The sequence below is a fragment of the Rhinatrema bivittatum genome, chromosome 2 (assembly GCF_901001135.1).
Source record: "Rhinatrema bivittatum chromosome 2, aRhiBiv1.1, whole genome shotgun sequence".
In the NCBI taxonomy this organism is placed as follows: domain Eukaryota; kingdom Metazoa; phylum Chordata; class Amphibia; order Gymnophiona; family Rhinatrematidae; genus Rhinatrema; species Rhinatrema bivittatum.
Genome location: NC_042616.1, coordinates 135632295 through 135657509, shown reverse-complemented (window position 1 = coordinate 135657509; position 25215 = coordinate 135632295). Strand labels below are relative to the sequence as shown.

Sequence of the window (25215 nt, the reverse complement as noted above, 5' to 3'; positions counted from 1 at the left end):
AGTAACGGGGACCAGGTACCAGAAATGTGCCAGAAAGTTAAGGAGCCCTCAAGGCCTCTGGGAGAGGAGAGACTGAGAAAATGATCCAGAAAACCCTAAGCAGAGCGTGCTTGTGAAATTACAGTTTGGATTTATTAACTCATAGTCTGAATTTTCAAAACCAATTATTTGTTCGATGTAGACTGCCATAATTAATAACGATTAATCTCCTAAAAAGTGTTTGGATTAACATCTCCTGTCTTGGAATGTGCGCGTCCTAACCCTAAGAGCCATGAAGCCCAGCTTTCCCCTTGTTAGGAAGACACCCTGGGACTGAAGCGATTTGTGTCTGGCCTCAGCAACCCTGCCGTGTTTGCAGCCCCTCCTCCCCCCAATTGATCAGAACATAGGAGGGAGGCTACATGTGCCTAATTTTAGATACAGCGTTCTCAAAGTGTACTTTGAGAAGTGTGCAGTTTTGTTCTATCTAGTAGACAAAAAAAAAGGAGAAATTACTACTTACCTGAATTTCCTTTCCTTTAATGAAGGCAGGCCAAGTCCCACCAGTGGGTTATGCTCCTCTGCCAGCAGATGGAGACTGAGTAAAAGCTGACATTCTAGATATATTGTCCCGCCCTGACATCGGCCTAGCAGTATTCTCTGGAAAAGACAAACTGCGGATAAACTGATTATACTTGAACATTATCATTGTCAATCAGAGCTCAGCCAAAAGAAGTAACATTCAATAAAACTAAGGGGCTAGATAAGCCACTTACCGGTCTTCAATAAAGAGCAGGAATCATACTCTTCAAGATTCGCCCCGAAAAGGCTAAACAAAATTTAAACAAACAAACATCGGCAACCTAGGGTGGGTTGGGGTTTGGCCTTCCCTCAGAAGAAAGGAAATTATCAAGTAAGTAGCACTTTCTCTTTTCTCTGCATTCAGGCAGGTCAATTCCCACCAGTGGGACGTACCAAAGTTAATACCAAAGAGGGTGGGAGGCTGCCAGTGGTCCAGGTAATATCGCCAGTGCAAATGCGGCATCCTCCCTAGCCCGAACATCCAAGTGGTAATGCTTGGAAAAGTGTCGATGATCACGTCACCATTTGGCAATCTCGGCAGACAACTACAAATAAAGTTCTGCCCATGATTGCGCCTGAACCCTCGTGGAATGCAGCCTAATCCATTTCAGCAAAGGTAATTCAGTAGCCACATAGTCCGTTGGGTTAAGAAAGTCATTACGACTGCCTTTCGTTGCCTGCATTGCCGGTGCTCCCTATTTACCTCCACCATGGAGCACAAACAAGCGATCAGATTTAGTGACCTTCAAGTACCGCAGCAAATGCCACTTGACGTCCAATGAACGCAGAAGATAATACTCATTTCCATCCCTGTCCATGCCAGGGTGGGCATGGAAATGGACAGATTCAAATAAAACTCCAAAACCACCTTTGGTAAAAAAAAAAGTAAGACACACTGCGAAGCTGTGCCACTCCCAGAGTCACATGCAGAGAAGTCTCACGGCAAGAAAAAGCCTGCAGTTCGGAGACCCGACCTGCCGAACAGATTGCTATCAGAAAAACTGGGTGCAAGGTAAGCAGTCGCAGGAAAGAGCACACAGTAGCTGAAAGGTCAGATCTGTCAAGAATTCCAGGACCAAATTAAGGTACCACAAAGGCACTGGAAGCTGCAAAGGGGGATGAAGATTAACTCCCTTCAAGAAACAAGACATCAGGATGGATAAACAAAGACCCTCCATTGATTCGTCCCCTATAACAAGCAAGGGCTGCAACTTGAACCTTCAAGGTGTTAAGGGCCAAGCCTTTAAGCAAGCCATCCTGTAAGAATTCCAAAATTAAAAGAATATTCACCCGGGGGGGGCGCTGTTGACCCGCGCTACAAAATGGCCGCCTAACCCGTCTGCTCCGCGAATCCTAACAGCAACAAAGGCAATTTCTTTAGCGAGTTTGATCCCTTTTATACACAGATTGTGTGCCCCGGCAGAGAGAACAGCTCAGGATGACCTCTTGAAAGCGGATGATTGATCTAAAACAATTCTCCTTTAGCAAAGCGGCCGAGGAGCTTTCAAAGGCAGGAGAGCAGGCCTCAAAGCCTCCGGACAACGCTGACGATGGGGCGGGTATGCCCAATCTCCCCGCTGGCTTATCTGATCATTCTATTGAGGGCACTTATGCGGACCTACCAACCCTTTCGGAGATACGGAGCTGGTTTATGGAGCTGAGGGCGGATCTCAAGGCCCATAAGATGGAGCTGCTAGCATCCATTACTGAAGTGAAAGAAGATCTATGCGCCATGGGACATAGGGAGGACGAATTGGATGCCCGAGCTGATAACCAAAGCCAGTTAATGGACACCCTGATATCCCAAAATAAACAAGCCACCTTGGAGATAGAAGCTTTATCGGACAAGGTGGAGGACATCGAGAACCGATCACAATGAGCTAATCTACGCTTTCGGGGGGGGGGGGGGTGTGCCGGAGATGGAACAATATCAGGACTGTGAGCAAATGGTTATCTTGATATGCAAACATCTACTAAATAACCATCCACAGGCCTCGGCACTTGATGAGGGAAAGCCCAAAATTGATTTGGAAAGAGCACACCAGGCGTTGGGTCCTAAAAGAGATAACCAACCCCGGGATATCATAGTAAAGTTCCACCATTTTAAGATCAAGGACCAGATTATTCAAGCTGCACGAGCACACCCTGAATGGCGCTGGCAGGACTTAAATATTTCCATCTACGACGACTTGGCTCCTACAACTCTGCAAAAATGTTACCAATTGCGTGAAGTGACTGTAGCGCTGCGCCAAGCAGAAATTCGTTATCGGTGGGTATTCCCATTTGCGCTAATATTTCAATATAAAGGGATCTTGACCTTGTTAGAAGTGGCGGATAGTTTCCTGCAGGCGGGCCTGGATGCCACTTTTGCCACGACGGCCAAGCCATCCTCAGCATTACCGATGGATAACACTCCAAGATGGCACCGGCCCGGTCCTGGGAGAGGTCGCCTCCGCCGACAGCGTTCACAGTTCGGAGAACAACGAGCAGACGAGGGCTGAACTCAGACTGCAGGTGGATGCAGGCGGTTAACTTCACCTTTTATGGAACAGTTTGTGTGAATTCACTGAAGCAACCACGCCACAGATGGCAGTGCAATTTTCTTCTTATATGGGTTGATTGAGCATGTTTGTAATGCTACCAGACTATTGCCTTTAATGTTTTTCTTATTATTTCATAGATGGGAGGGGGAGGCAGGAATGCGGTTGGGAGTGCAGCTCATAATGTACCCCCTGCCTGCAGATTCGCGAAGGGATGGCGAATTTTACCCTTGAGGGTGTGGGGAATGCTGGAGCCCACATGGGGTTTTTTTTCTTCAGAAGGCGAGCGTGTTTTTTGTATTTCCATGCTTTTTGAAGCGGGCTGGGGTATGGTTAGCTGCTTTTGCATATTGTCTAGTATATGTCTAGTAATTTCTGCCTATAGTTACATTGTGAACCGGTATGATGTATGCATACTAATACCGGTATATAAAAGTTTGTTTAAATAAATAAATAAATAAATAAGTTCTGGCAGGGTCCTTAGGATGCTTTTCCTTCCCTTCTGAACACTTATGGTTACAATAATTTCACTTAATGTAAAGGGGCTTAATTCATATAGGAAGCGTTTTATACTCAAGCGGGAACTTAAGCAACTTAAAGCTGACATTGCTTTTATCCAAGAAACCCACCTGAAATGCAAACATAATCATTTATTAATGTCTAAGGACTTTTCTCATATTATCCTGGCCTCCAGTGGGGGTATTAACAAATATGTGGGTACCGGCATACTTCTATCCGCCCAGTTGGTATACAATCTTCTCTTGCAAGTGGTGGACCCAGCTGGTAGATATGCATTGGTAAAAATACGGGTTAGTACACACATATATACCTTAGTATCCATCTACGCTCCCAACCGGGATCAGGAGGTTTTTTTCAGGAACTACATGGCCTTTTATTAACACATGCAGAGAGGGCACTTATATTGGGGGGCGATTTTAACGTTACTCTATGTCAGTCTTTGGATAATTCTAGTGGACGTGTTCCTGTTAATTCGCCTAGCCGCCGTAAATTGAAAAGTCTACTGGAGGACTGGCAGCTGGTCGATATCTGGAGGAAGAGATACCCCCTTTCCCGTACATATACCTTTTATTCTGCCCCTCATGATAGCTACTCCCGTATAGACTACCTACTGGTAGATAAACTATTGTGCAATCAGATCCGAAAAGTAGACATCGAAGCCATTATTTGGTCAGACCATGCCCCAGTGTGCATGGAGGTTGATATGGGAGTCAGGGATGTGGGAGATCGATTCTGGAAATTAAATGAATCACTATTGCAGGATGACCAGTTTACACATGCTCTGGATGCTCAAATTCAAGAATATTTCTTGTTGGATGCCGATCCCGGGATCTTACCCATTACACCTTGTGGGATTGTTCTAAAGCAGTGGTGCAGGGGCTACTTATCTCCAGGGCTAAGGAGTTCAAACGCAAACAGACCCAAGCTAGGTCTGATCTCATAACTCAGATTAATAGATTAGCAAGGGAGCATATGCTGACCGGTTCTCATCGCTGCTATACTAAGCTATTAGCTCTTAAATCTGAATTGCATCAATTAAACAACAAACATTTACTCCACTCTCTAGACCTCATGAGGCAAGTATACTATGAAGATGGGAACAAAGCGGGGCGCCTTTTGGCTAGATAATTAAGGGCGCACATATCCCAAAATAATATTTCTAAGATTAAAGGACGCAGTGGGAATATACTCACAGATTCTTCAGGAATTCGAGAGGCGTTCTCCCATTTTTATGAGAAACTTTACAGTAAGGAGGAGACAATCCAAGCAAACCAAACTGAAGAGTATTTGCAATCAGTCACACTGCCCACCCTTACTCCAGAGCAATGCCTTACTCTAGACTTCCTGATCACTGCTGGGGAAGTAATTACGGTAATTAAATCCCTTAAGCTGGGTAAATCTCCCAGCCTTGATGGCTTGTCGGGGGTTTACTATAAAAAATTCGCCCAAACAGTATCAGAACCCCTGGCTCAGAATTTCAATAGCCTTTGAGAAGAAGGGTCTATCAGCACATAGGCTAATGTAGCAGGCATAACAGTGCTTGCTAAGCCAGGGAGAGACCCTTCGCAATATAGCTCCTTCCGATCTAGCTCCTTAATAAATGTTGATCTCAAGATTCTAGCGAGACTCCTTGCCCTTAGGCTTAATAAAATACTCCCAGGTTTAATACATACAGACCAAGTGGGTTTTGTGCCACAGCGCATGGTGGCAGATAACATTTGTAAGGTGTTGGATTTGATGTGGTGGGTGCGTGAGGAGAAGGAGCCGGCAGTGTTGCTATCTAGCGATGCAGAGAAAGCATTCAATTTGGTCCACTGGTCATTTCTTTTCCAAACTTTGCATAAGATGGCATTTAGGCCTTTTTTTATCAACTGGATACAAAAATTATATAATCACCCACAGGCCAGAGTAAAGGTGAACAATGGGTATGGATCTGCATTCAACATTGGGCGTGGAAATAGGCAGGAGGGTCCATTGTCTCCCTTGCTCTTTGCCCTATATCTGGAGCCCCTGACTACCAAAATACGTCAGGCCTCTGATATCAAAGGTGTCACGCTAGGGACCACACAATACAAGTTATCTTTATTTGTGGACGATGTCCTCCTCATTCTGTCGGAACCCCATCAATCGTTAAGGGGGGCTATGCGGGAACTGCAAAATTTCGGCAAGGTCGCTGGTCTCAAAATGAATCTGGAAAATCTGAGCTTCTCAATATTAAATTACTGGCCCAGGATATGCAAGTTATTAGCCAACAACTTCCTTTCAAGTGGGCTAAATCCTCCATTAAATATTTGGGAGTGCACATTTCCTCACATTTACCTGATTTATACGATATTAACTACAGGCCACTTATCTCCAAGATACTCACAGATATGAGCAGATGGAATAAGGACGCTTACACCTGGTTAGGTAGAATAGCCATCGTTAAAATGTCCATTTTGCCTAAGTTTTTGTATTTGTTTTCCTCTCTACCCATTTATATCTCCGCGGCCATTTTACGATCCTGGCAAAAGAAAATTTTTTATTTCATCTGGAGAAGGCGGCCCCCCGAGGCTGGCTAGACAGGTGCTGTACCTTCCAAAAGCTATAGGAGGCATGGCAGTCCCTAACCTTGCTTGGTATTATAGCACCTCCCAACTGCGGGCTTGTATAGATATCTATCGGCGCACAACGCCAAAGCAATGGGTCCAAATTGAGCAAGCAATTGTGGGACCTATGGAACTGACAGCTATGATGTGGCAACCATGCAACACATGGCACCCAGTACGTAATATTCCCGGGGCACTGAGCGTTACCTTACGCTTATGGGCTACTTGCCGACAACGACTGGTTGGGAGATACCTATATTATCAGTCCTCTCTCCTGAACACTACCCAACTCCCTACATGATATCTATCTAAAAGGATGGCAGCCTGGAGGTCTCAGGGCCTCATGACTATTGGGCAACTGTTACACCAGGGAACTCTCATACCCAGGGACAGACTGTTTGAATTGTTTCACCTAGACCACAGAGATTTTTTGGCCTATGCTCAGGTCTCGCATTTTATACACATCGTTCAGAGAACCTCTTCATTGAGACCGGGACGGTCATTGTTGGAGTCTTACATCCTTCACTGTGATGCCCTTAAAGGTGTAGTTTATAAAATATATCAATTGCTTATACCAACTCAGTCCCAACCCTGCGGGTTCCTCACTCAATGGGAATCAGATTTGGGTAAATCACTGGGAGGAGGTACCTGGGGACAGGTATTCCTGAGAGCCCGCAGTAGCTCGATATCAGCTAACTTACAAGAGAATTGCTTTAAGATGATTTATAGGTGGTACCTTACTCCAGTTAAGCTCCATAGGTGTTATCCATCTTTATCTGATTTATGTTGGCGAGATTGTGGATCACGGGGCTCTTATTTACATATTTGGTGGGAACGTCCTGTGATTACACCTTTCTGGCAATCCCTCTTTGATTGGCTTGGTATGATCCTCCTTCACCCGATGTTTGTGTTTGCGGAGATGGCACTGTTGCATATCTTCCCTGATAATCTGGATAAAACGCATCATAGATTTTGTGTACATGTATTCATAGCAGCCAGATCATTGGTGGCTTGTCACTGGGAGACGGCTAGATTGCCTACTCTTAAGGATGTTCTTGCCAAGTTACAATCGTACTATACTTTAGCTTCCTTAACTGCGGCAAAATATTACTTGGAGGCTTCCTTTCATAAGTCCTGGAAACCCTTTTCCGAATATCTGTTATGCCAGTGATGCTAATTAATTCCTAACCACTATTCCTGCTTGTAACCAGCTATGCTCGCTCTTCCTAATACTCTTCTTATTATTTATGTGATATGTACTTATTGCGATAGACAGTATATTGTGCTATTCCTTGATTTGCAGTTTAATTTGGCTCCGCATTCTGGGGTGGATGGGGAGGGGGATACGGAATGTACTCAATACTCAGATGGTTATGATTCTATATATCTGTACTGCAAAGTGTGTTTTTCTATTTTGTATATCTGTTAAAAACTTCAATAAACATTAAATTGTAAAAAAAAGAATATTCACCGAGAGGTTGAGAACCTTGTTCAGAACAACATAGGTTAGAGAAATAGAAAATTTCCTGGCCTGAAGTAAGGTGGAAATCACAAGTGAATAACCCTGCTTCAATAATAGAGCTCATTGAATGGCCAAATCATAAAACAAAGTCGACCTGTATACTAATGCAGAATGGGTTCCTGCCACAACAGATCATTCTGAGGGAGTAGCCTCAGGGGACTGTCCACCAGCAGTGCCTGCAGATCGGCATACCATGGTCTTTGAGCCCAATCCGGAACCACTAAGAGGACATTACTGGTTAGACTTGCAATCTTCCGGACAATCCTGCCTAACAGAGGCCAGCGCAGGAACACATACAGCAGGGTGCCACATGGCCACTCCTGAATGAGAGCATCGATGCCCAGCACTTTTGGGTCCTGCATGCGACTGAAAAAGCACAGAATTTTTATGTTATTCCGGGCAGCCCCAGCAGTCCACAAGGAGCTGAAACACTTCATCCGCCTGTTGTGCAATCACAGCTGTTGTCTAGCCACCATAACAGAAGCAACTCCTGTGGCGGCTGTACGAACCAGGTCACAGCCCGCATCAGCTAAGGCAACCCAAGGTTCTACTATAGGTCTGCAATCTGAAACCTTACCGTCAGATTCTTGAGAAGCATGGTAGCTCGAGCTAGGGCACAAGAAGAAATTTGCAAGTTTATCGCCACTGCCTCAAAAGCTTGCTTTAAAATAGCCTCAATCCTCCTATCCTGAGCATCCTTAAGAGCCGCACCTCCCTCTAGTGGGATGGGAGTTCATTTAGTGACAGAACACACCAAAGCATCCACCTACAGGAAATGCAACTACTCTCTGGCCTGTGGATCCAAGGGGTATAAACCCGCCAAGGCGCACCCTTCTTTAAAGGTCACCTCTGGCACACTCCATTCTAGATCAGTCAACTCGAATTGCATCCAGAAGGAGAAAGATACATGAAGCCTTGCGCAATATGGGGTCCTTCTGCACACCCAAGGAATCATCCCAGCCAGTCTGAGGGTTTTCAAAGTCTGAGAGATCAGGCTTGGAAATTCATCTCTATGAAAGAAATGGAAAAAAAAGAGTTCTATGCGGCTCCAAATCTGGGGGAATCTCCCCTTACTCAATAGGGAAGCCACCACCATCATCATTGGTGTCATCATGATCCACATCCATTCTAACCTTGCACCATGGCCCTTGACTATAGTGGCAGACACAGGAGCACTCTGAGTGTACTGACCTAAACTAGTAGGTATTGGCGACTCAGAAGACTGCCCTGTAGAAAGGCGTGTAATCCCAGGAAAAGGAGGATAGCTCCATACCATGCTCCAAAAGTCCAAACCTGACATCCTGAGAGCGAATCTCCCCTAAAGACTCCAGTTCCAGGCTCAGCCAGTGGATCAACTGAAGGAGGGGACACCTGGGTTGCCTTCGGTCCCACTCCCTTCTGAATGATGGTCCATAGTCTAAAATAAGGAGGCAAATCGCCATGAGCATCTAGGCAGCGCTGACACAGGCTTGTAGAAAGCTCCGGCCGTATCGCACTGATGTGACATGCAGCATTTAGACTACTTTGCCACCGGTGCCATAGTTGTAATGCGCTCAGATAGATGTATAAGCATGCACCCAACTAGATGAACAAAATGAGTGTCCAGGTACCTGCGTGTACAAAGCACGCCCAAACTAGACGCACAAAATGTGCGTCCAGATAGGATACCCAAACTGGACGCACAGAACGTGTGTCCAAAACAAATGCTCAGGCATCCATGAGTCCTAAAGGAGACGCAGAGTTAGATGCACAATGAAGTGCACGGGTGCACGCTGCTGACCCGCTAAAAAACTCACAAACTGCCGCAGCCGACCAGGAGTAGCCAGAGAGCGGGGCCTAGCCAAAAGGCTGCTCAACCTGCCGTGCCTGTACTGCCTTCCACACCTCACAGAACTCCCCAGAGATGTGAGCAGGAGAAGTCAAATGCCAAGGAAACAGACCCAGTAGGAAGAATCGTCCCTAAACAGCTTTTTTTTTTCTCCCTCTCCCCCTCTCTCGTAAAATCTTTTTTTAAAATACCAGTAATCCCCGTATGGAAAGGCATGTCCATCTCCTAGAGACAGAGAATACTGGAGGGACTATATATCCATGATATTAGCTTTTACTCAGTCTCCATCTGCTGGCAGAGGTGCATAACCCACTGATTGGGGTTGGCCTGCCTGAATACAGAGGAAAGAAGAAATAAACTATGAAAAAATCAAGATACATCTTGACTGTTCTGCCTTCACAGTATATTTTAAAATATGTATATATGTTTCTTTGTTATGTTGTCACTCTATGTCATCTTACTGATATTGGACAGCTTGGGTTCTCTACTTACAGAGCTCTCTTGATTAGTTGTCTTTTGAATGATTATGAGCTCCTTATTCGATCTTTCCTGTTTGCTTTGTTTCTCTTGCCTGCTCTCATTGGTCCCTTGCTGCTAGAAATGCCTGGGACAGTTTGCTTCTTTTAATTTAATTCAGTTGGAACTGGTATCTCTACAGGTTATCTGCTCTTCCCAACTCTTATTTCAAGCTACTTAGAAGCATTGCTTTCCACCATTCATATTCCACAGCTTCTCTCTCAACTCCAGTTGCCTTCTTTGGACTACTGAGCTTCTAGACAAAACTTATCACAGCTGTGATAGTCTCTCCTTTCTATGCAGCTACTCTAGATGCCTTCTTGTTCCTTGCGTGTTTGAACTGTTCATTATTCAAATAAATGTTTGGTATTCAAGAAATGAGTTTTCTCTGGTATTTGAAGCTTGGAATAAGGTTTAACTGACTACATACGCTCTCAAGTTTAGGATTAAGAGCAGAGAGCAGTACATTGACACTATATAATGGTAAGCAAAAAAATAGTCCTGAATACTCAACTACAAAATACAGAAAGCATTTTATTCAAGACCACAGGAAAAAAAATCATACAGAAGGAAAAGACAGCACAAAAACTTGGACAAAGCTGACTTCAATACATACTTCATTCATGATCTCTTAGGGGATTAAGCACAGTTGCTTACCTGTAACAGGTGTTCTCCTAGGACAGCAGGATGTTAGTCCTCACATGCGGGTGACATCAGATGGAGCCTGGCATGGAAAACTTTTGTCAAAGTTTCTAGAAACTTTGACTGGCAGACTGAGCATGCCCAGCCTGCTGCTATCCATGCATCCATGCGAGGTCCCTCTTCAGTCTCGTAACAAAGCAAAAATTATGAGCAATAAAAATAACATAACAAACCGAAGGTGAACCCTTCGATAGCTCAGCTGGTAGAGCAGAGGACTGTAGAGGAGTACTGGAGATCCTTAAGTCGCTGGTTCAATTCCTCCTGCCCGAAGGAACATTCTGCGGCAGTTACTACCCTGAAGAGAAACATGGGGGTTCCCTGCACAGAGCGGCAGTTACTACCTTGGGAAGCTTGCTGAGCAGACTAGATGGACCATTTTGGTCTTTTTCTGCCATCATTACTATGTTACTATATATGTAACCCAACCTCGTGGGGAGGTGGGCGGGATTCCTGAGGACTAACATCCTGCTGTCCTAGGAGAACACCTGTTACAGGTAAGCAACTGTGCTTTCTCCTAGGACAAGCAGGATGGTAGTCCTCACATGTGGTTGATTACAGAGCTCCAGACTGCTCCCTGTGAACAGAGGGACCCACAGGGGCCAAACATGGTGCCAATGGGCACAACACAACTGCGGTGTTGTGGGAAACAGGGACAGTCTGGCCCCATCGAGGGCATGGATGAGAACAGTTGGGTTAAGGATTGGAATAGATTGCAGAGGACAGCCTGGCCAAAAGCGCTGTCCTGTCGACTATTCATGTTGAGACAGTAGTGAGCAGTGAATGTAGAGAGGAAATTCCAGGTTGTGGCCCTGCAGAGTTTGGCGACAGGGACCTCACGCAGATAAGCCACTGACACAACCATAGTCCGCACAGAGTGAGTCTTCACCCTGCCAGCCAGCTGGAGGCCTGCCTTCTCGAAGCAGAAGGCAACAATGCAAGCCGCTAGCCATTTGGATAGGGTCTGCTTCCCCACTGCTGTTCCTAGCCTGTTGTTATCAAAAGACACAAAGAGCTGGGTGGACTGTCTGTGACTCGCTGTACAGTCTAAGTAGAAAGCGAGTGCCCGCTTGCAGTCTAGGGTGTGGAGAGCACGTTCACCCGGGTGAGAATGAGGCCGCGGGAAGAATTATTTACTGGTTGGTGTGAAAAGCAGTCACCACTTTCAGCAGAAATCTTGAATGCATGCGCAGCACCAAACAATCATAGAAGAATTTCGAGTAGGAAGCGTACGTAAGCAGGGCCTGGATCTCACTCACCCTGCCAGCGGAATCGATCGCTACCAGGAACATAAAACTTTCCAGGTGAGGAACTTCAGGTCACAGGATTTGAGAGGCTCGAACGGATGCCACGGATTTGCCGGCGGGTGAAGCGGGGGCTTTAGTTGGAGAGGCCCCGCATGAGGCACCCAACCAGTGGTGGACTGAAATGGGCGCCCTAGCGCCCCCCTGATGGTAGGCGCTGAGGTGTACTCTGACTGAGCTGGTCTGGAGGCCAAACTCTGACAGGTGCCACAGTTAATCCAGCACGCGGGGCAGCAGGCAGGTGCAAGGGTCCAGTCCGTGGCCCTCGCACCATATGGAGAAACGCGTCCACTTTAAGCTATAAGATTTCTGAGTAGAAGGTTTCTGGGATTCAATCAAGACCCTGGAGACCCCGTCCGAGAGCTGCAGGGGCTGGAGGATCATGCGCTCAACATCCACACCATAAGGGCCAGGGCCTGGAGGTTTGGGTGGTGCAAGGTGCCCTGGTTCTGCGATAGGAGGTCGGGGGCCGTCCCCAGCGGAACCAGTGTAGAGGAAACCACACTTGCCTTGGCCAGGAGGGTGCTACCAGAATCATGGTCCCCCTGCCCTCTTGCATCTTCAGAGTCTTCGAGAGGAGTGGAATTGGGGGGTATGTGTACATAAGACCTTGCTCCCAATGAAGGGAGAATGCGTCGCGGGCCGGATAGCCTTTCCCCAGAATCAGGGAGCAGAAGATACTCACCTTGTGATTGTGGGGAGAGGCGAACAGGTCCATATCCAGCATGCCCCAGCGGCGGAATAGGCTGGCTGCTAACGCCAGGTTCAAGGACCACTCGTGTGGTTGGAAGGACCGGCTGAGACGGTCTGCCAACGTGTTTAGGTGGACCATGTACATAACAGGTATGTGGCTCGCGGATACATTCCCTTGAAGAGGGCTCAATCCCAGACCTGTATCACCTCCTGGCACAGAGGGAAAGAGTCCATACCTCCCTGTTTGTTGACGTACCACTTCGCCACTTGGTTGTCCATTCTGATGGGGATGACCTTGGAGGACAGCTTGCCCTGGAAGACCCATAAGGCGTACTGGATCGCCTGCAACTCCAGAAAGTTTATCTGGCAGCGGGACTTTGCCACAGTCCAAAGGCCCTGAGTATGCAGGCCATCCTTGTGGGCCCCCCACCCCTGAGGCAATGCATCAATGATGTGGGTCACCTGGGGTGGTGCAGGCTGGAAGGGAAGTCCTAGTTCCAGATTGGACAGGGCCTCCCACCAGGCTAGGGAGAGACTGAGAGGGTCTGTGACCGTCACTGGCACTTCCAGATCCTGGAATGCCTGCTGCCATTGACGCCGCAAGGTCCACTGCGGGTCCCTCATGCAGAGGCGGGTCAAGGGGGTCAGGTGGACTGATTCCGCCATGTGGCCCAGCAGGTGAAGAAGCAACAAAACCTTCGTTTTGTTGCGAATGAGAGTAGCCTGTGAGGAGAGGGAGACTGCTCGATCCCTGGGCAGAAAAGCTTTCACTTGTGCCGTATCCAACCTGGCACAGATGAAGTCCAGCCATGAAGATGGATTGAAATGTGACTAGGGAAAGTTGATAACTAATCACAGAGTCTGTAAGGTCTGGACCGTAAAGGTTAGAGCACTCATGGCCCCGGAGTGTGATTCGCTCCGAATCAGCCAGTCTTCCAGGTATGGAAAGACTTGGATCGAGTGATGCCTGAAGTAGGCAGCCAACACCACCAAGCATTTCATGAAGACACGTGGGGCTAATGCCAGCTCAAAGGGCAGCACTTTGTACTGAAAATGTGCTGTCCCCATCAGAAAGCAGAGGTACTTCCTGTGGATGGGCGAAAGCCTCCTTCAAGTCGCGGGAACAGAGCCAGTCTCCTCTTCGGAGGAGCGGAATCAGTATGCCCAGAGAGACCATCTTGAATTTTTCTCGTACGAGAAAACTGTTCAGCCCTGAGGTCGAGAATGGGGTGCAGGCCGCCATTCCTCTTCATATGAGGAAGTACCTCAAGTAGAAGTCGTGCCCCCACTGTTCACAGGGAACCGGTTCTACTGCACCCGCCGCTAGAAGGGTGGAAAGTTCCGATTGGAGGACGACCTGGTGGGCAGACGAATCCCATGATGGACAAGGGGGAGCGGTCTCTGGGAGCCTGCTGAAGTTTAGGCAGTAGCCCTGGCGGACAATGGAGAGGACCCAATGGTCCAAGGTGATCGCTTCCCAGCAGCAGGCGATGCCACCGACTGGGGGATTGGCTGCTATGGGAACCGGCGTTTGGCTCATACCTCCTTGCCGCTATCGATGCTCCAAAAGAGGTCGTGGTCGTCAAAAAACGGCGTACGAGGCCTGCTGGGGGGCTGGTTGGGCCCTTGGTACCCGTTGCTGTCAGCCTCTGCCTCTGGGACTGGGCCAAGGCAGCCGAGTATGGGCAGCTGGAGGGAAGTATTTCCTCAGCTGATAGAAGGGCTTGCGAGAGCCAGGCCTGGAAGACTTCTTGCTGGTAGAAGGGCCTTCAGAGGGGCTGGCGGGGAATTGCTGAAGAGTATGATGCTGATCCTTCAGTTGAGCCATAACCTCTTTCACCTTGTCCCCAAACAGGTTCTCTCTTGTGCAAGGGAGGTCTACAAGCCTATCCTGCACCTCCAGGCGGAGGTTGGAGACTCTGAGCCAAGCCAGCCGCCTGACACTGATCCCCCCCGGCGGCTAGGCGAGCTGTGGTCTCAAAGACGTTGTAGGTCGACCTGACCTCGTGTCTACTTGCCTCCAGGCCCAACGTGGCGAGGGCTGTAAGGGACTCCTGCTGTGGCTGAGGGAGGCTCTCTGCAAAATCTTGGACCTGTTTGCACAAGCTGCGGTCGTATTATGTCATGTACAGCTGGTAGGCTGCAATATGGGCCACCAGCATTGCCCCCTGAAACATTTTTCTCCCAATGCCATCGAGCTCCTGGTGTTCAAGCCCAAGAGGGGCAGAAGCATGTGTCCGGGAGCATCTGGCCCTTAAGTGTGGACTCCACCACTGCAGTGAGGTAAGTGCTGCTGTTCAAAGCCCACTGCCTGTTGAACCAGGTAAGTCACTTCAGCTTTCCTTTTCACCGGGGCCACAGACACCAGGTATTCCATGTGGAGGAGGAGCTCTTTAAAGATGTCATGGACCGGCTCACCACAACCTCTTTTGGAGCATTGATGAACTGGAGGACCTCCAGCATCTTATGGCAGGAGTCCTCCTCCGACAGGAGTTGGAAGGGGATGGCTTCTGCCATAGCCCTCACGAAGCTGGCGAAAGACATGTCCTCGGGCGGAGAGCAACGCCATTCTTCTGGAGGGGAAGGCTCTGAGAGGGGGTCGTTTAAGAACTCAGATGATGTGTCCAAGGAGCCATCGCCCCACAATCATGGGGCCCTCGGGCATCGAGGGGGGCATCGACCGTGGTACACCAGTGGGAACCGGTGGTGGCCCAGGGAACCACGGGCATGGGTGCCCGGTCCCCGTGGCCTCATCCTCCTCGGATGGCCCGGGAATCTGGATCGCTCCGGTGGAGGAAATAGAAGGCCTCTTGGGCACCGGTTGTGTCGGCAGGATGCCAAGAAGGACATCCAGATGCTCTAGCAGGGGCGGGAGCATGGAAGGCGGAGGCCGGGGCACCGGTATGGGCGCCGGCAGGTCGATGCTCTGAAGCACTTTGAGCACTGCCGATTGCACCCTGCGGTCAACTCCTCTTGGAAGTCCTGTGCAGTAAGGACTGATGGAGGGGGATGAGGTGTTGCCAGCACACCCTCGGAGGAATCATCAGGGGGCACGGCGCCCAGCACCGTTGCTGGTGGGGGAACGCCTTAGGCTACCGGGGGCACCAGAGGATGAAGCCTCGGCGGCCAGTGCCGCTTCAGTGGTGGCTCGGCGGCTGCTGATGCTGCTCCGGAACGGTGACAGGTGTCTATGCTTCCTGGGTTTCCGGTGCTCAGCCCGGTCATTCCCCAGTGCAGAGGATGACGACAACCCCGAGGTTAGGGGGAGGGAAGAGACCACAGAGGATCGATCTCCCTCTCTGCGATCCTTAGGGGTCCTGGAGAGCAGGACCGCCCAGGGAAGAGATGGGGACGGTTCCCCATGGTTCTTAGGCATGGAGGATACAGTCATCGAAATGGAGGGTTTTGGAGAGCCAAAAAATTTCTCCATTTTGTCCAGGCGAGCACGATGCCCTTTGGAGATCATTTGGTCACATAAACGACACCCTTCAATGTCGTGCGAGGCCCCCAGGCAGAGGATACATACCTCATTTGGATCCGAGATGGACATGGTCCGCGGGCACTGGAGGCATCATCAAAAACCAGACGCCATTGAAAAAGAGGCCGGTGAGTGGTCAATGATCAACAGGAACCCAGAAATGGGAGTCTGGAATCGACCGTGAATTGCGGAGACAAAAGCCAATGGTACCTACCGGGAACCAAAGCGAAGGAGAACCCAATGCAGAAAGAAAAAAACCCCAAAAAACGCAAAATAACATTTCATGGGTTTGGAGTTCCACAATTGTGAGGCTACTGCACAGCGGAAAAGAAGAGACTGAAGGGGGACCTTGCATGGACACATGGATAACAGCAGGCTGGGCATGCTCAGTCTGCCAGTCAAAGTTTCTAGACAAAAGTTTTCCGTGCCAGGCTCCATCTGATGATGTTACCCATATGTGAGGGTTACCATCCTCTTGTCCTTGGAGAAAGTGAGGTTTGGTTTAGCCCAAATATATTTTGACTACCTCTCCCTGCTCAATTTATTTGCTATGTTTGAATAAAAGGGATGAACTTTTTAGCTCAGCATTCTTCAATGTGAGATGGGACATTGGGACTATTTGCTACCTGGATTGTCTTTTGGTCTCAATTTTATTAACTGGATGTAGTAGTGCAGATAAGACTATTTGGGTTTTCCTCTATATTATGGACAGTACCCCTAGCCTCCCACAATTTTGTGATTGCGATCATGAGAGAAACTGCACAATTAGCTTTTGCCACACATTTTACAATGCCACACATTTTACAAGATGTGGAAGCTCCTCAAGAATGAACATTCTTGAGGAGCTTCCACATCTCTTAATTCAATACTATGAACAAAGTTCAGTCTCAGCTTTCACTGCTCCTGCTCCAGCCCTTCCCATCACAAACAGCCTGCAGGGAACTTTCTTCTGTTGTTCACCCCATCCTACTTCCTCCTGTCCTGAAGTGAAGGGTGAGGAGGTGAAGTTGCAGTGGACAGAGAAAGCAGTCAGAATGTCTGATCTCTTGAAGATCCCTTAAATCCTTTCCAAACCAAAGATGATTTTGATATACTTCCTGAATGGCATGATGACCCTCTGGAAGAATTTCATTTTTATACAAGTAGAAACATTACTTACGAAGCCTAGTGAGCTGATGAGAGATAACACTTGTCCCGGGGTCCGTGAGTAGTCTTTTTTAGGCTTCGTCATTGATGGTGTTGTGAGTATATCTATCATGTTTAGCTCTGAAATGCATAAGACAACATTAGTACAGAGTTCCTTTGTAAAATATATCCACACCAATTATGGTCAAGTCCATTTCGAGATTCACTAATGACAAATACTGGTGGTACTTTCCTGCACTGCAACATATATTATAAGCAAATATAGGCAGGAACGCATGACATGGATGTGTATTTTATAGGATTTTGGGGCATTCTCTGAATATGAGGGCAGAGGGCATTTGGTTCTGGGATGTAAGCGACAACCCTTCCATGTGCACACCTTGTTATGTATTAGAAAATGGGCCATTTGACACCGGCCAGTCAATAGGCACTAGACTGAAATCAGCCGACGCTTGCTACAGATAAAGTGAAGTAAATTTCGAAAACAAACATTCAAGTTAATGTTTATTTTAAATTCCTTTCTCTAGTTGTGATAATACCTACTACCAAGGGTAGTATCTAAGAATTGCCCTTGTTATAACTGTAGCTCAGGACATCTTACTATCAGAGTAGGCAATTATCAAGATCTAGAACTGAAGGGAGATTAACCAGAGACTTCTCAGAGTCAGGTACTTTGTGAGAAGGAGTTCTCACTAAAATTAAAAAAAAAAAAAAAAAAAAAAAAGAGGAGATTAGCCAAGCACACCAATACCATTACAACACATTTACATCCATAACATTTACACTGATCCTTAGTTTTTTTAAATTTGCCCCTACTTGTCCTCCGTGAGACATTATCCCACTTGAAAAATTTTCTGAAATGAATGCAGGAGTCAGATTTTAGAGTAAGACCTCTTGGGGAGGGAATTAACTATAGTACCTGAATTGTAACTCACCTTGAGCTCAGATTTAGAAGAGAGGCATGTAATTAAATCTCAAATCCAAAGAGTAAGGAGAGCACTTGTTCTGGAGGACTTATTGAATCTGATTAATGCCATTATGGCATAGGTACTAGCAATGGTAAATGTTCTAACAGAAAAAAAAAAAAGCAGGTACTAAGTAGTTGCTCTATTAATATGCTTGTTTCAGTATGTTTCATTTTCTGGTATGTTGCAGCGATTATGTATGTTTTTATTGTAAACTGGTAAGAGCCACTGTGCACCTGGCAATTCATACATTTTAATAAACTGTAAGGAGAAATTAATACTTATCTGATAAATTCCTTTTCTTTAAAAAGGACAGGTGAATCCACCCAATTCTACCAGCAGATGGAGATGGAGCAAAGCTGACATCACAGTATATATACCCCTGCAATGACAACAGCCTGCAAGTATTCCCTGCAAAAGCCAACTGTGGACGAACTAACAAAATCTGATTATTAACAGATAACCATTCCAGCATTCAGGCAACAGGAAAATACTGAGTTCAGACAAAGAGTGTAATATCACTAGTCTAGGGACTGGATTGACACTTACTAGTACTCCCCAGAACACACAGCACCACCATCTGGAAGCCAAGGGAGGGAAGGTGAATTCACCTGTCCTTAAAGAAAAGGAAATCATCAGGGAAGTATAATTTCTTCTCTCTTAGCATATGGACAGGTGAATCCAAAACCAGTGGGATGTACCAAAGCTACTCCTGACCAGGGCGGGAGGCTGCCTGTGGTCCAGTCAGAATTGCACATGCAAAGGCTGCATCCTCCCGGGCCTGAACATCCAGATGATAATGCCTGGAAAAGGTGTGTAAAGAGGACCAAGATGCAGCTCAGCAAATGTCAATACGAGACAACAGTGGCTATTAATCAATTTTACTTAGGGAATAGCCACTGCTATTAATTGCATCAGTAGCATGGGACCTTCTTAGTGTTTGGGTAATTGCCAGGTTCTTGTGGCCTGGTTTTGGCCTCTGTTGGAAACAGGATGCTGGGCTTGATGGACCCTTGGTCTGACTCAGCATGGCAATTTCTTATGTTCTTATGTAACCTCCGCCCATGACACTGCCTGAACCCTAGTGGAATAAACCTTGACTAGGCAATGGCTGCTCAGCATCCACATATGCGGATGTGACTACCTCCTTAATCCAGCGAGCTATTGTAACCCACAACCTCAGCTCACCCTGTTTACTCCCAACAGAGTATAAACAGCCAGTCTGTCTTTCTGAGAGGTTCAAAAACCTATAAATACCTCAAAATGTCTTTTGGCATCCAACAGCCATAACAGACTATATTCCTCCGCATCTCTTGCCCTGTCCAGAGATGCTAGGGAAATAGACTGGATTCAAGTGAGAATCAGAGACCATTTTTGGTAAAAAAAGAAGGAAAAGTACACAGCTGTATCGCCCCTGGAGTCACTCGTAGAAACAGCTCTGGGCAAGACAAGGCCTGTAATTCGGATACTCTATACATAGAACAAATTGCCATAGGAAACACCATTTTTAAGGTCAGTAACCTCAAGGAAATATTACGCACTGGTCGAAAAGTAGGGCTCGCTAAAAAATCCAAAACTAGATTAAGACTCCACAAGGCTACCAGAACCGCAAGGGAGGAGGAAGATGCTTCACTCCTTTTAAAAAATGGGCTGCGTATGAATGAGCTGACAAAGACTTACCATTCATCTGACCCCGGAAACAGGCAAGAGCTGCCACCTGTACCTTTAAGGAATTAAGGGCCAACCCTTTACTCAAGGGAGTAGGATCTTAACCCAATGAGGAAAACCCCCTCAATCTTCACACCAAGCTTCAAACACTCACCAAGCCTGCACATAGGCTAAGGAAGTGAAAAACTTTCTCGCTCGTAGCAAGGTGGCAATCACTGCACTAGAATATCCACACTTCAACAACCAAACCCTCTCAAGGGTAAGACAAAATCGATTCGGATCTTCATGAAGAACATTCCCCTGCCATAGCAGATCCTTGTGCGCCGGAAACCAAAGGGGAGAGTCCATCAGGAGCCTTCGCAGATCTGCATATCACGGGCCAATCTGGTGCCTCCAAAAGCACCATTCCTAAGTGACTCTAGACCCTCCGAATCATTCTGCCCAACATGGGCACAGAAGAAAAGCACACAGCAGCTTGCCCTCGGGCCATTCCTGCACGAGGGCATCGATGCCCAAGGACTTTGGATCTCTCCTGCAACTGAAGAATCGAGAAACCTTTGCATTGTGAGAAGTCTCCAGCAGGTCCAGAAACGCAAGGCCCCAGTGATCCACTATTAGCTGAAACGCCTCAATTGACAATTCCTGTTTCTCCTGGATTCAGACTGTCTGCTGAGAAAATCTGCTCTTACATGGTCTTTTCCTGCAATGTGTAGGGCTGAGATCTCCTGAAGATGCACTTCTGCCCATTCCATCTGTTGGGCTATTTCCTGCAACACTTGCTGGCTCTTGGTTCCTCCCTGTCGACTGATGTAAGCCACTGTCGTTCCATTGTCTGACATTATCCAGAGCGCTAGACCCTGCAATCTGCTGCCAAATCGCAAGCAGGCCAACCGGACTGTATGGGCTTCCAGCCGATTGATGTTCCAAAGAGACTCTTCTGCACTCCAGTGCCCTTATGCGGTCAGCTGCTGGAGGCTTGCATCTGTCATAAGTACTAGCCAGTTCAGTGATCTTAGGGAAGCCCCCTTTCTTAGATGATCTGCTTTTAATCACCACTGTTGTTGAGAGCAGATCTCCATCGGCAGGCAGATCTGAATCGAATAGTCTTGAAACTGTGGGCTCCAACGAGCAGCAGAGTGTGCTGAAAGGACACATATGCGCCCTCGCCCATGGCACCACCTCCAGGGATGCTGCCATCACTCCAGGCACCTGAAGATAGGACCACACTGTCGGGCTTATTGTGTTCATCAATAGATGCACCTGCACCATCAGCTTTTGAATACGGCCCTCTGGCAGGAACACTCTGCCCTGTTTCATGTCAAACCAAACACTGAGATACTCTAGCAACTGTGATGCTCTTGGCCATGTTCATTACTCAATCTAACTCCTGCAACAAGGAAATCACCTTGCGCGAGACATGGAGGCTCTCTTCCAGACTCTTGGCCCAAATCAGCCAGTCGTCCAAGCACGAGTGTACCAGGATCCCATCTTTTCTCAACACCGCAGCCACCACCACTATAACCTTGGAAAAAGTTCTGGTTGCAGTGACCAAAACAAAAGGTAACGCTCAAAACTGTTAATGACATCCCAAAACCGTGAAACACAGAAATCGTTGATTCTCTAGTCAGATGGGAATGTGCAGGTAAGCCTCAGACAGATCCAAAGACGTCAAGAACTCCCCAGACTGTACTGCTATCATCACTGAGCACAAGTTTCCATGAGAAAATGAATCACATGCAAATGACTGTTGACTACTTTGAGATCCAGGATGGGACATAAAGAGCCCTTCCCTTTTTGGGCACAATGAAATAAATAAAATATCAGCCTGTATTTTCTTGATACATAGGCACTGGAACCACAGCCCACAGGCTGAGGAGTCTTGACAACATATACTCCACTGCCTGTCTCTTCTGCGGAGAGCTGCAGGGACACGTCTTGAGGAACACTGCGAAACTCCAGCGCATTACCATCCTTTATGACCTCTAGAACCCACTGGTCTGTTGTGATCTCGACCCACCTCTGATAAAAAAAAAAAAACCCAAACAAGCAGAAAAAAAACCCCACACACACCCACCCTGTCAAAGGTCCAATGGCCCAAGTTTCTCCCTCTTCTTCCCCAATTTCAGGTAAGACCTTGTGATGTCTTCCTCTAATCCAGGGGTCGGGAACCTATGGCTCACGAGCCAGATGTGGCTCTTTTGATGGCTGCATCTGGCTCACAGACAAATCTTTAATAAAAAAGTAAAAATCTAACAAAACCCCCCACCCTCCTGACCTCCCCCCCCCCCCCAAGACCTGCCAAAAGTCCCTGGTGGTCCAGGAGCGGTCTGGGAGCGATCTCCTGGACTTGGGCTGTCGGCTGCCAGTAGTCAAAATGGCACTGACGGCCCTTTGCCCTCACTATGTCACTGGGGTCGACCAATGGCGGCGGTAGCCCCTGTGACATAGTAAGGGCAAAGGGCCATCGGCTGCCAGTAATCAAACTGCACTTTTTACATAATTTTATACAACAAATAAAAACTGCCAATGATAAGGTCATGTTAAGCAAAAGTTTACATTTTTACACATAGTCAAATAAAGAAATTATATGATAATATAATAAAACAACCACTTCCTATCTTTAATATTGGTAACATGACCATAAAGGGAAGTCTGGTGGACCAATATCACTTGGAGCACTATCATTGGTAATCAACTAGGAAAAACAGAAAGGCGAATATTAATTCTATAATTACTCCATAATTATTAGAAAGGGAATGGTGAATAAAACGGAAAATGTCATAATGCCTCTGTATCGCTTCATGGTGAGACCGCACCTTGAATACTATGTACAATTCTGATCGCCGGATCTCAAAAAAGATATAATTGCGATGGAGAAGGTACAGAGAAGGGCTACCAAAATGATAAGGGGAATGGAACAGCTCCCCTATGAGTAAAGATTAAAGAGGCTAGGACTTTTCAACTTGGAGAAGAGACGGCTGAGGGGGGATATGATAGAGGTGTTAAAATCATGAGAGGTCTAGAACGGGTAGATGTGAATCAGTTATTTACTCTTTCGGATAATAGAAGGACTAGGGGGCACTCCATGAAGTTAGCTTGTGGCACATTTAAAACTAATCGGAGAAAGTTCTTTTTTACGCAACACACAATTAAACTCTGGAATTTGTTGCCAGAGGATGTGGTTAGTGCAGTTAGTGTAGGTGTGTTTAAAAAAGGATTGGATAAGTTCTTGGAGGAGAAGTCCATTACCTGCTATTAATTAAGTTGACTTAGAAAATAGCCACTGCTATTATTAGCAACAGTAGCAAGGATTAGACTTAGTTTTTGGGTACTTGCCAGGTTCTTATGGTCTGGATTGGCCACTATTGGAAACAGGATGCTGGACTTGATGGACCCTTGGTCTGACCCAGTATGACATGTTCTTATGTAAATCCAGATATACTATATCAGCTGGCTCACCTTTATCCATGTTTATTTATGCCCTCAAAAAAATTTAACAGATGAGGCAAGACTTGCCTTGGCTAAATCCATGTTAGCTTTACCCCATAAACTATGTGAATGTATATTTTCAGCAATTTTGTTCGTTATGATAGAAAATACCATAGACTATTTTAATGATAGTTTATAGATTTCCAATAAAAAAGGTTTGCAATTTCATTTTTCAGCACTCTGGGATGTATACCATGTGGCCCAGGTGTTTTGCTACTCTTTAGTCAATTTTCCCTATTACATCTTCTAGGTTCACTGAGATTTGTTTCAGTTCTGCACAATCATAACTTTTGAATGTCATTTTTAGTATGGGTATCTAACTTACATCTGCCTCAGTGAAGACCAAAGCAAAGAACTCATTTAGTCTTTCTATTATGGCTTTGTCATCCAAGTGCCTCTTTTATCCCTTGATCATCTAATGGTCCAAGTGACTCACTTGAAGGCTTTTTACTTCCAATGCACTTGTAAAAATCTTTATTATGAGTTTTTGCTTCCACACAAGCTTTTTTTCAAATTTTCTTTCCTTCGTTATTTGCATCCAACTTGCTGTTTTCTGTGTTCAGATCCCTTTTCCATTTCTTGAAAGAAGGTTTTAGCTATTATAGCCTCTCTCACCTCATGCAGGTAGTCCTTTAACCTTCCTGCCACCTTTTCTAATATGTGAAATACATCTGGTCTGGGCTTTTCAGATGGTATTTTTAAATAACGTCCATGCCTGATCTAAACTCTTAACCTTTTGCAGTTGCACCTTTCATTTTTTTCCTAATCATTTTTTCATTTTATCATAGTCACCTTTTTGAAAGTCAAATGCTGTCAGAAACAGCACTGGATGCATATGTTACCCACTGTTTACATTTCCAGCATGGATTTTACAGAAGCAGCGCTAGAGCCCCAGGAGCGGGTAAGTTAATATCTTGCTCCAGGAAACAATATTAATAATATTGGGGGGTGGGGAAGGGGGGGGGGGATTTGAAGAAATGGATAGAGGTTTAATGGATATTTACAAAATTGATATGAAAGGGGGATTTCGATATACCAGTGCTGATTGAAGCATCCCAGCTGCAAAGTCTTCTAGAAGCAGGGATATCCTATATTATCTGCAGGGAGAACTGCTCAGTCCGCTGGTAACTGAACTCATACAGGACTGGGAGGGGGGCGACACTGGACCTGATGTTTACCCATGGCAACACTGTTTCTGATGTTGCAGTTGAGGATCATCTGGGATCCAGTGATCATTAGATGGTGTGGTTCAGTATTAGAGCGCAGGAGATCAAGGTTCATTCAAATGCTTCATGAAATCTACTTTTATTAAAATAGGAGAGTACCTGAAAGAGCCATTAGTTGGATGGGAAAACGTGGGGAAGTAACATAGTAACATAGAAATGATGGCAGAAAAGAACCAAATGGTCCATCCTGTCTGCCCAGCAAGCTTCTTATGGTAGTATCCGCTGTGCCGCGCCGGTTACCACATGTTTCTCTTAACCCTTTGAACCCTAGGTTCCTATGGCGATAAACCCTTCAACCCTAAGCTCCTTGGGAAAACCAATAATTTTTGTCAATGTGCTATTTTTAATATTTGTATTGTTTGCTGTCCATAGGACTCCTGTACTGGTATTACATAGGAACGGAATAAATCAGTATGCGATTATACCGGTTTACCGGGATAACGGGTGATATTGATATTAGGCTGTCCCTAAAT

At 46.5% G+C, this 25215-nt stretch overlaps 1 protein-coding gene across 1 annotated transcript in view; it reads right to left on the bottom strand.

The window, feature by feature from the left end:
* Positions 1–25215, bottom strand: part of MASTL (microtubule associated serine/threonine kinase like) — a 238441-nt gene that overhangs the window by 135106 nt on the left and 78120 nt on the right. The window contains exon 5 of the mRNA XM_029588648.1: positions 17408–17514. Coding sequence (XP_029444508.1) covers positions 17408–17514 — 107 coding nt within the window. The remainder of the gene's footprint in view (positions 1–17407; positions 17515–25215) is intronic.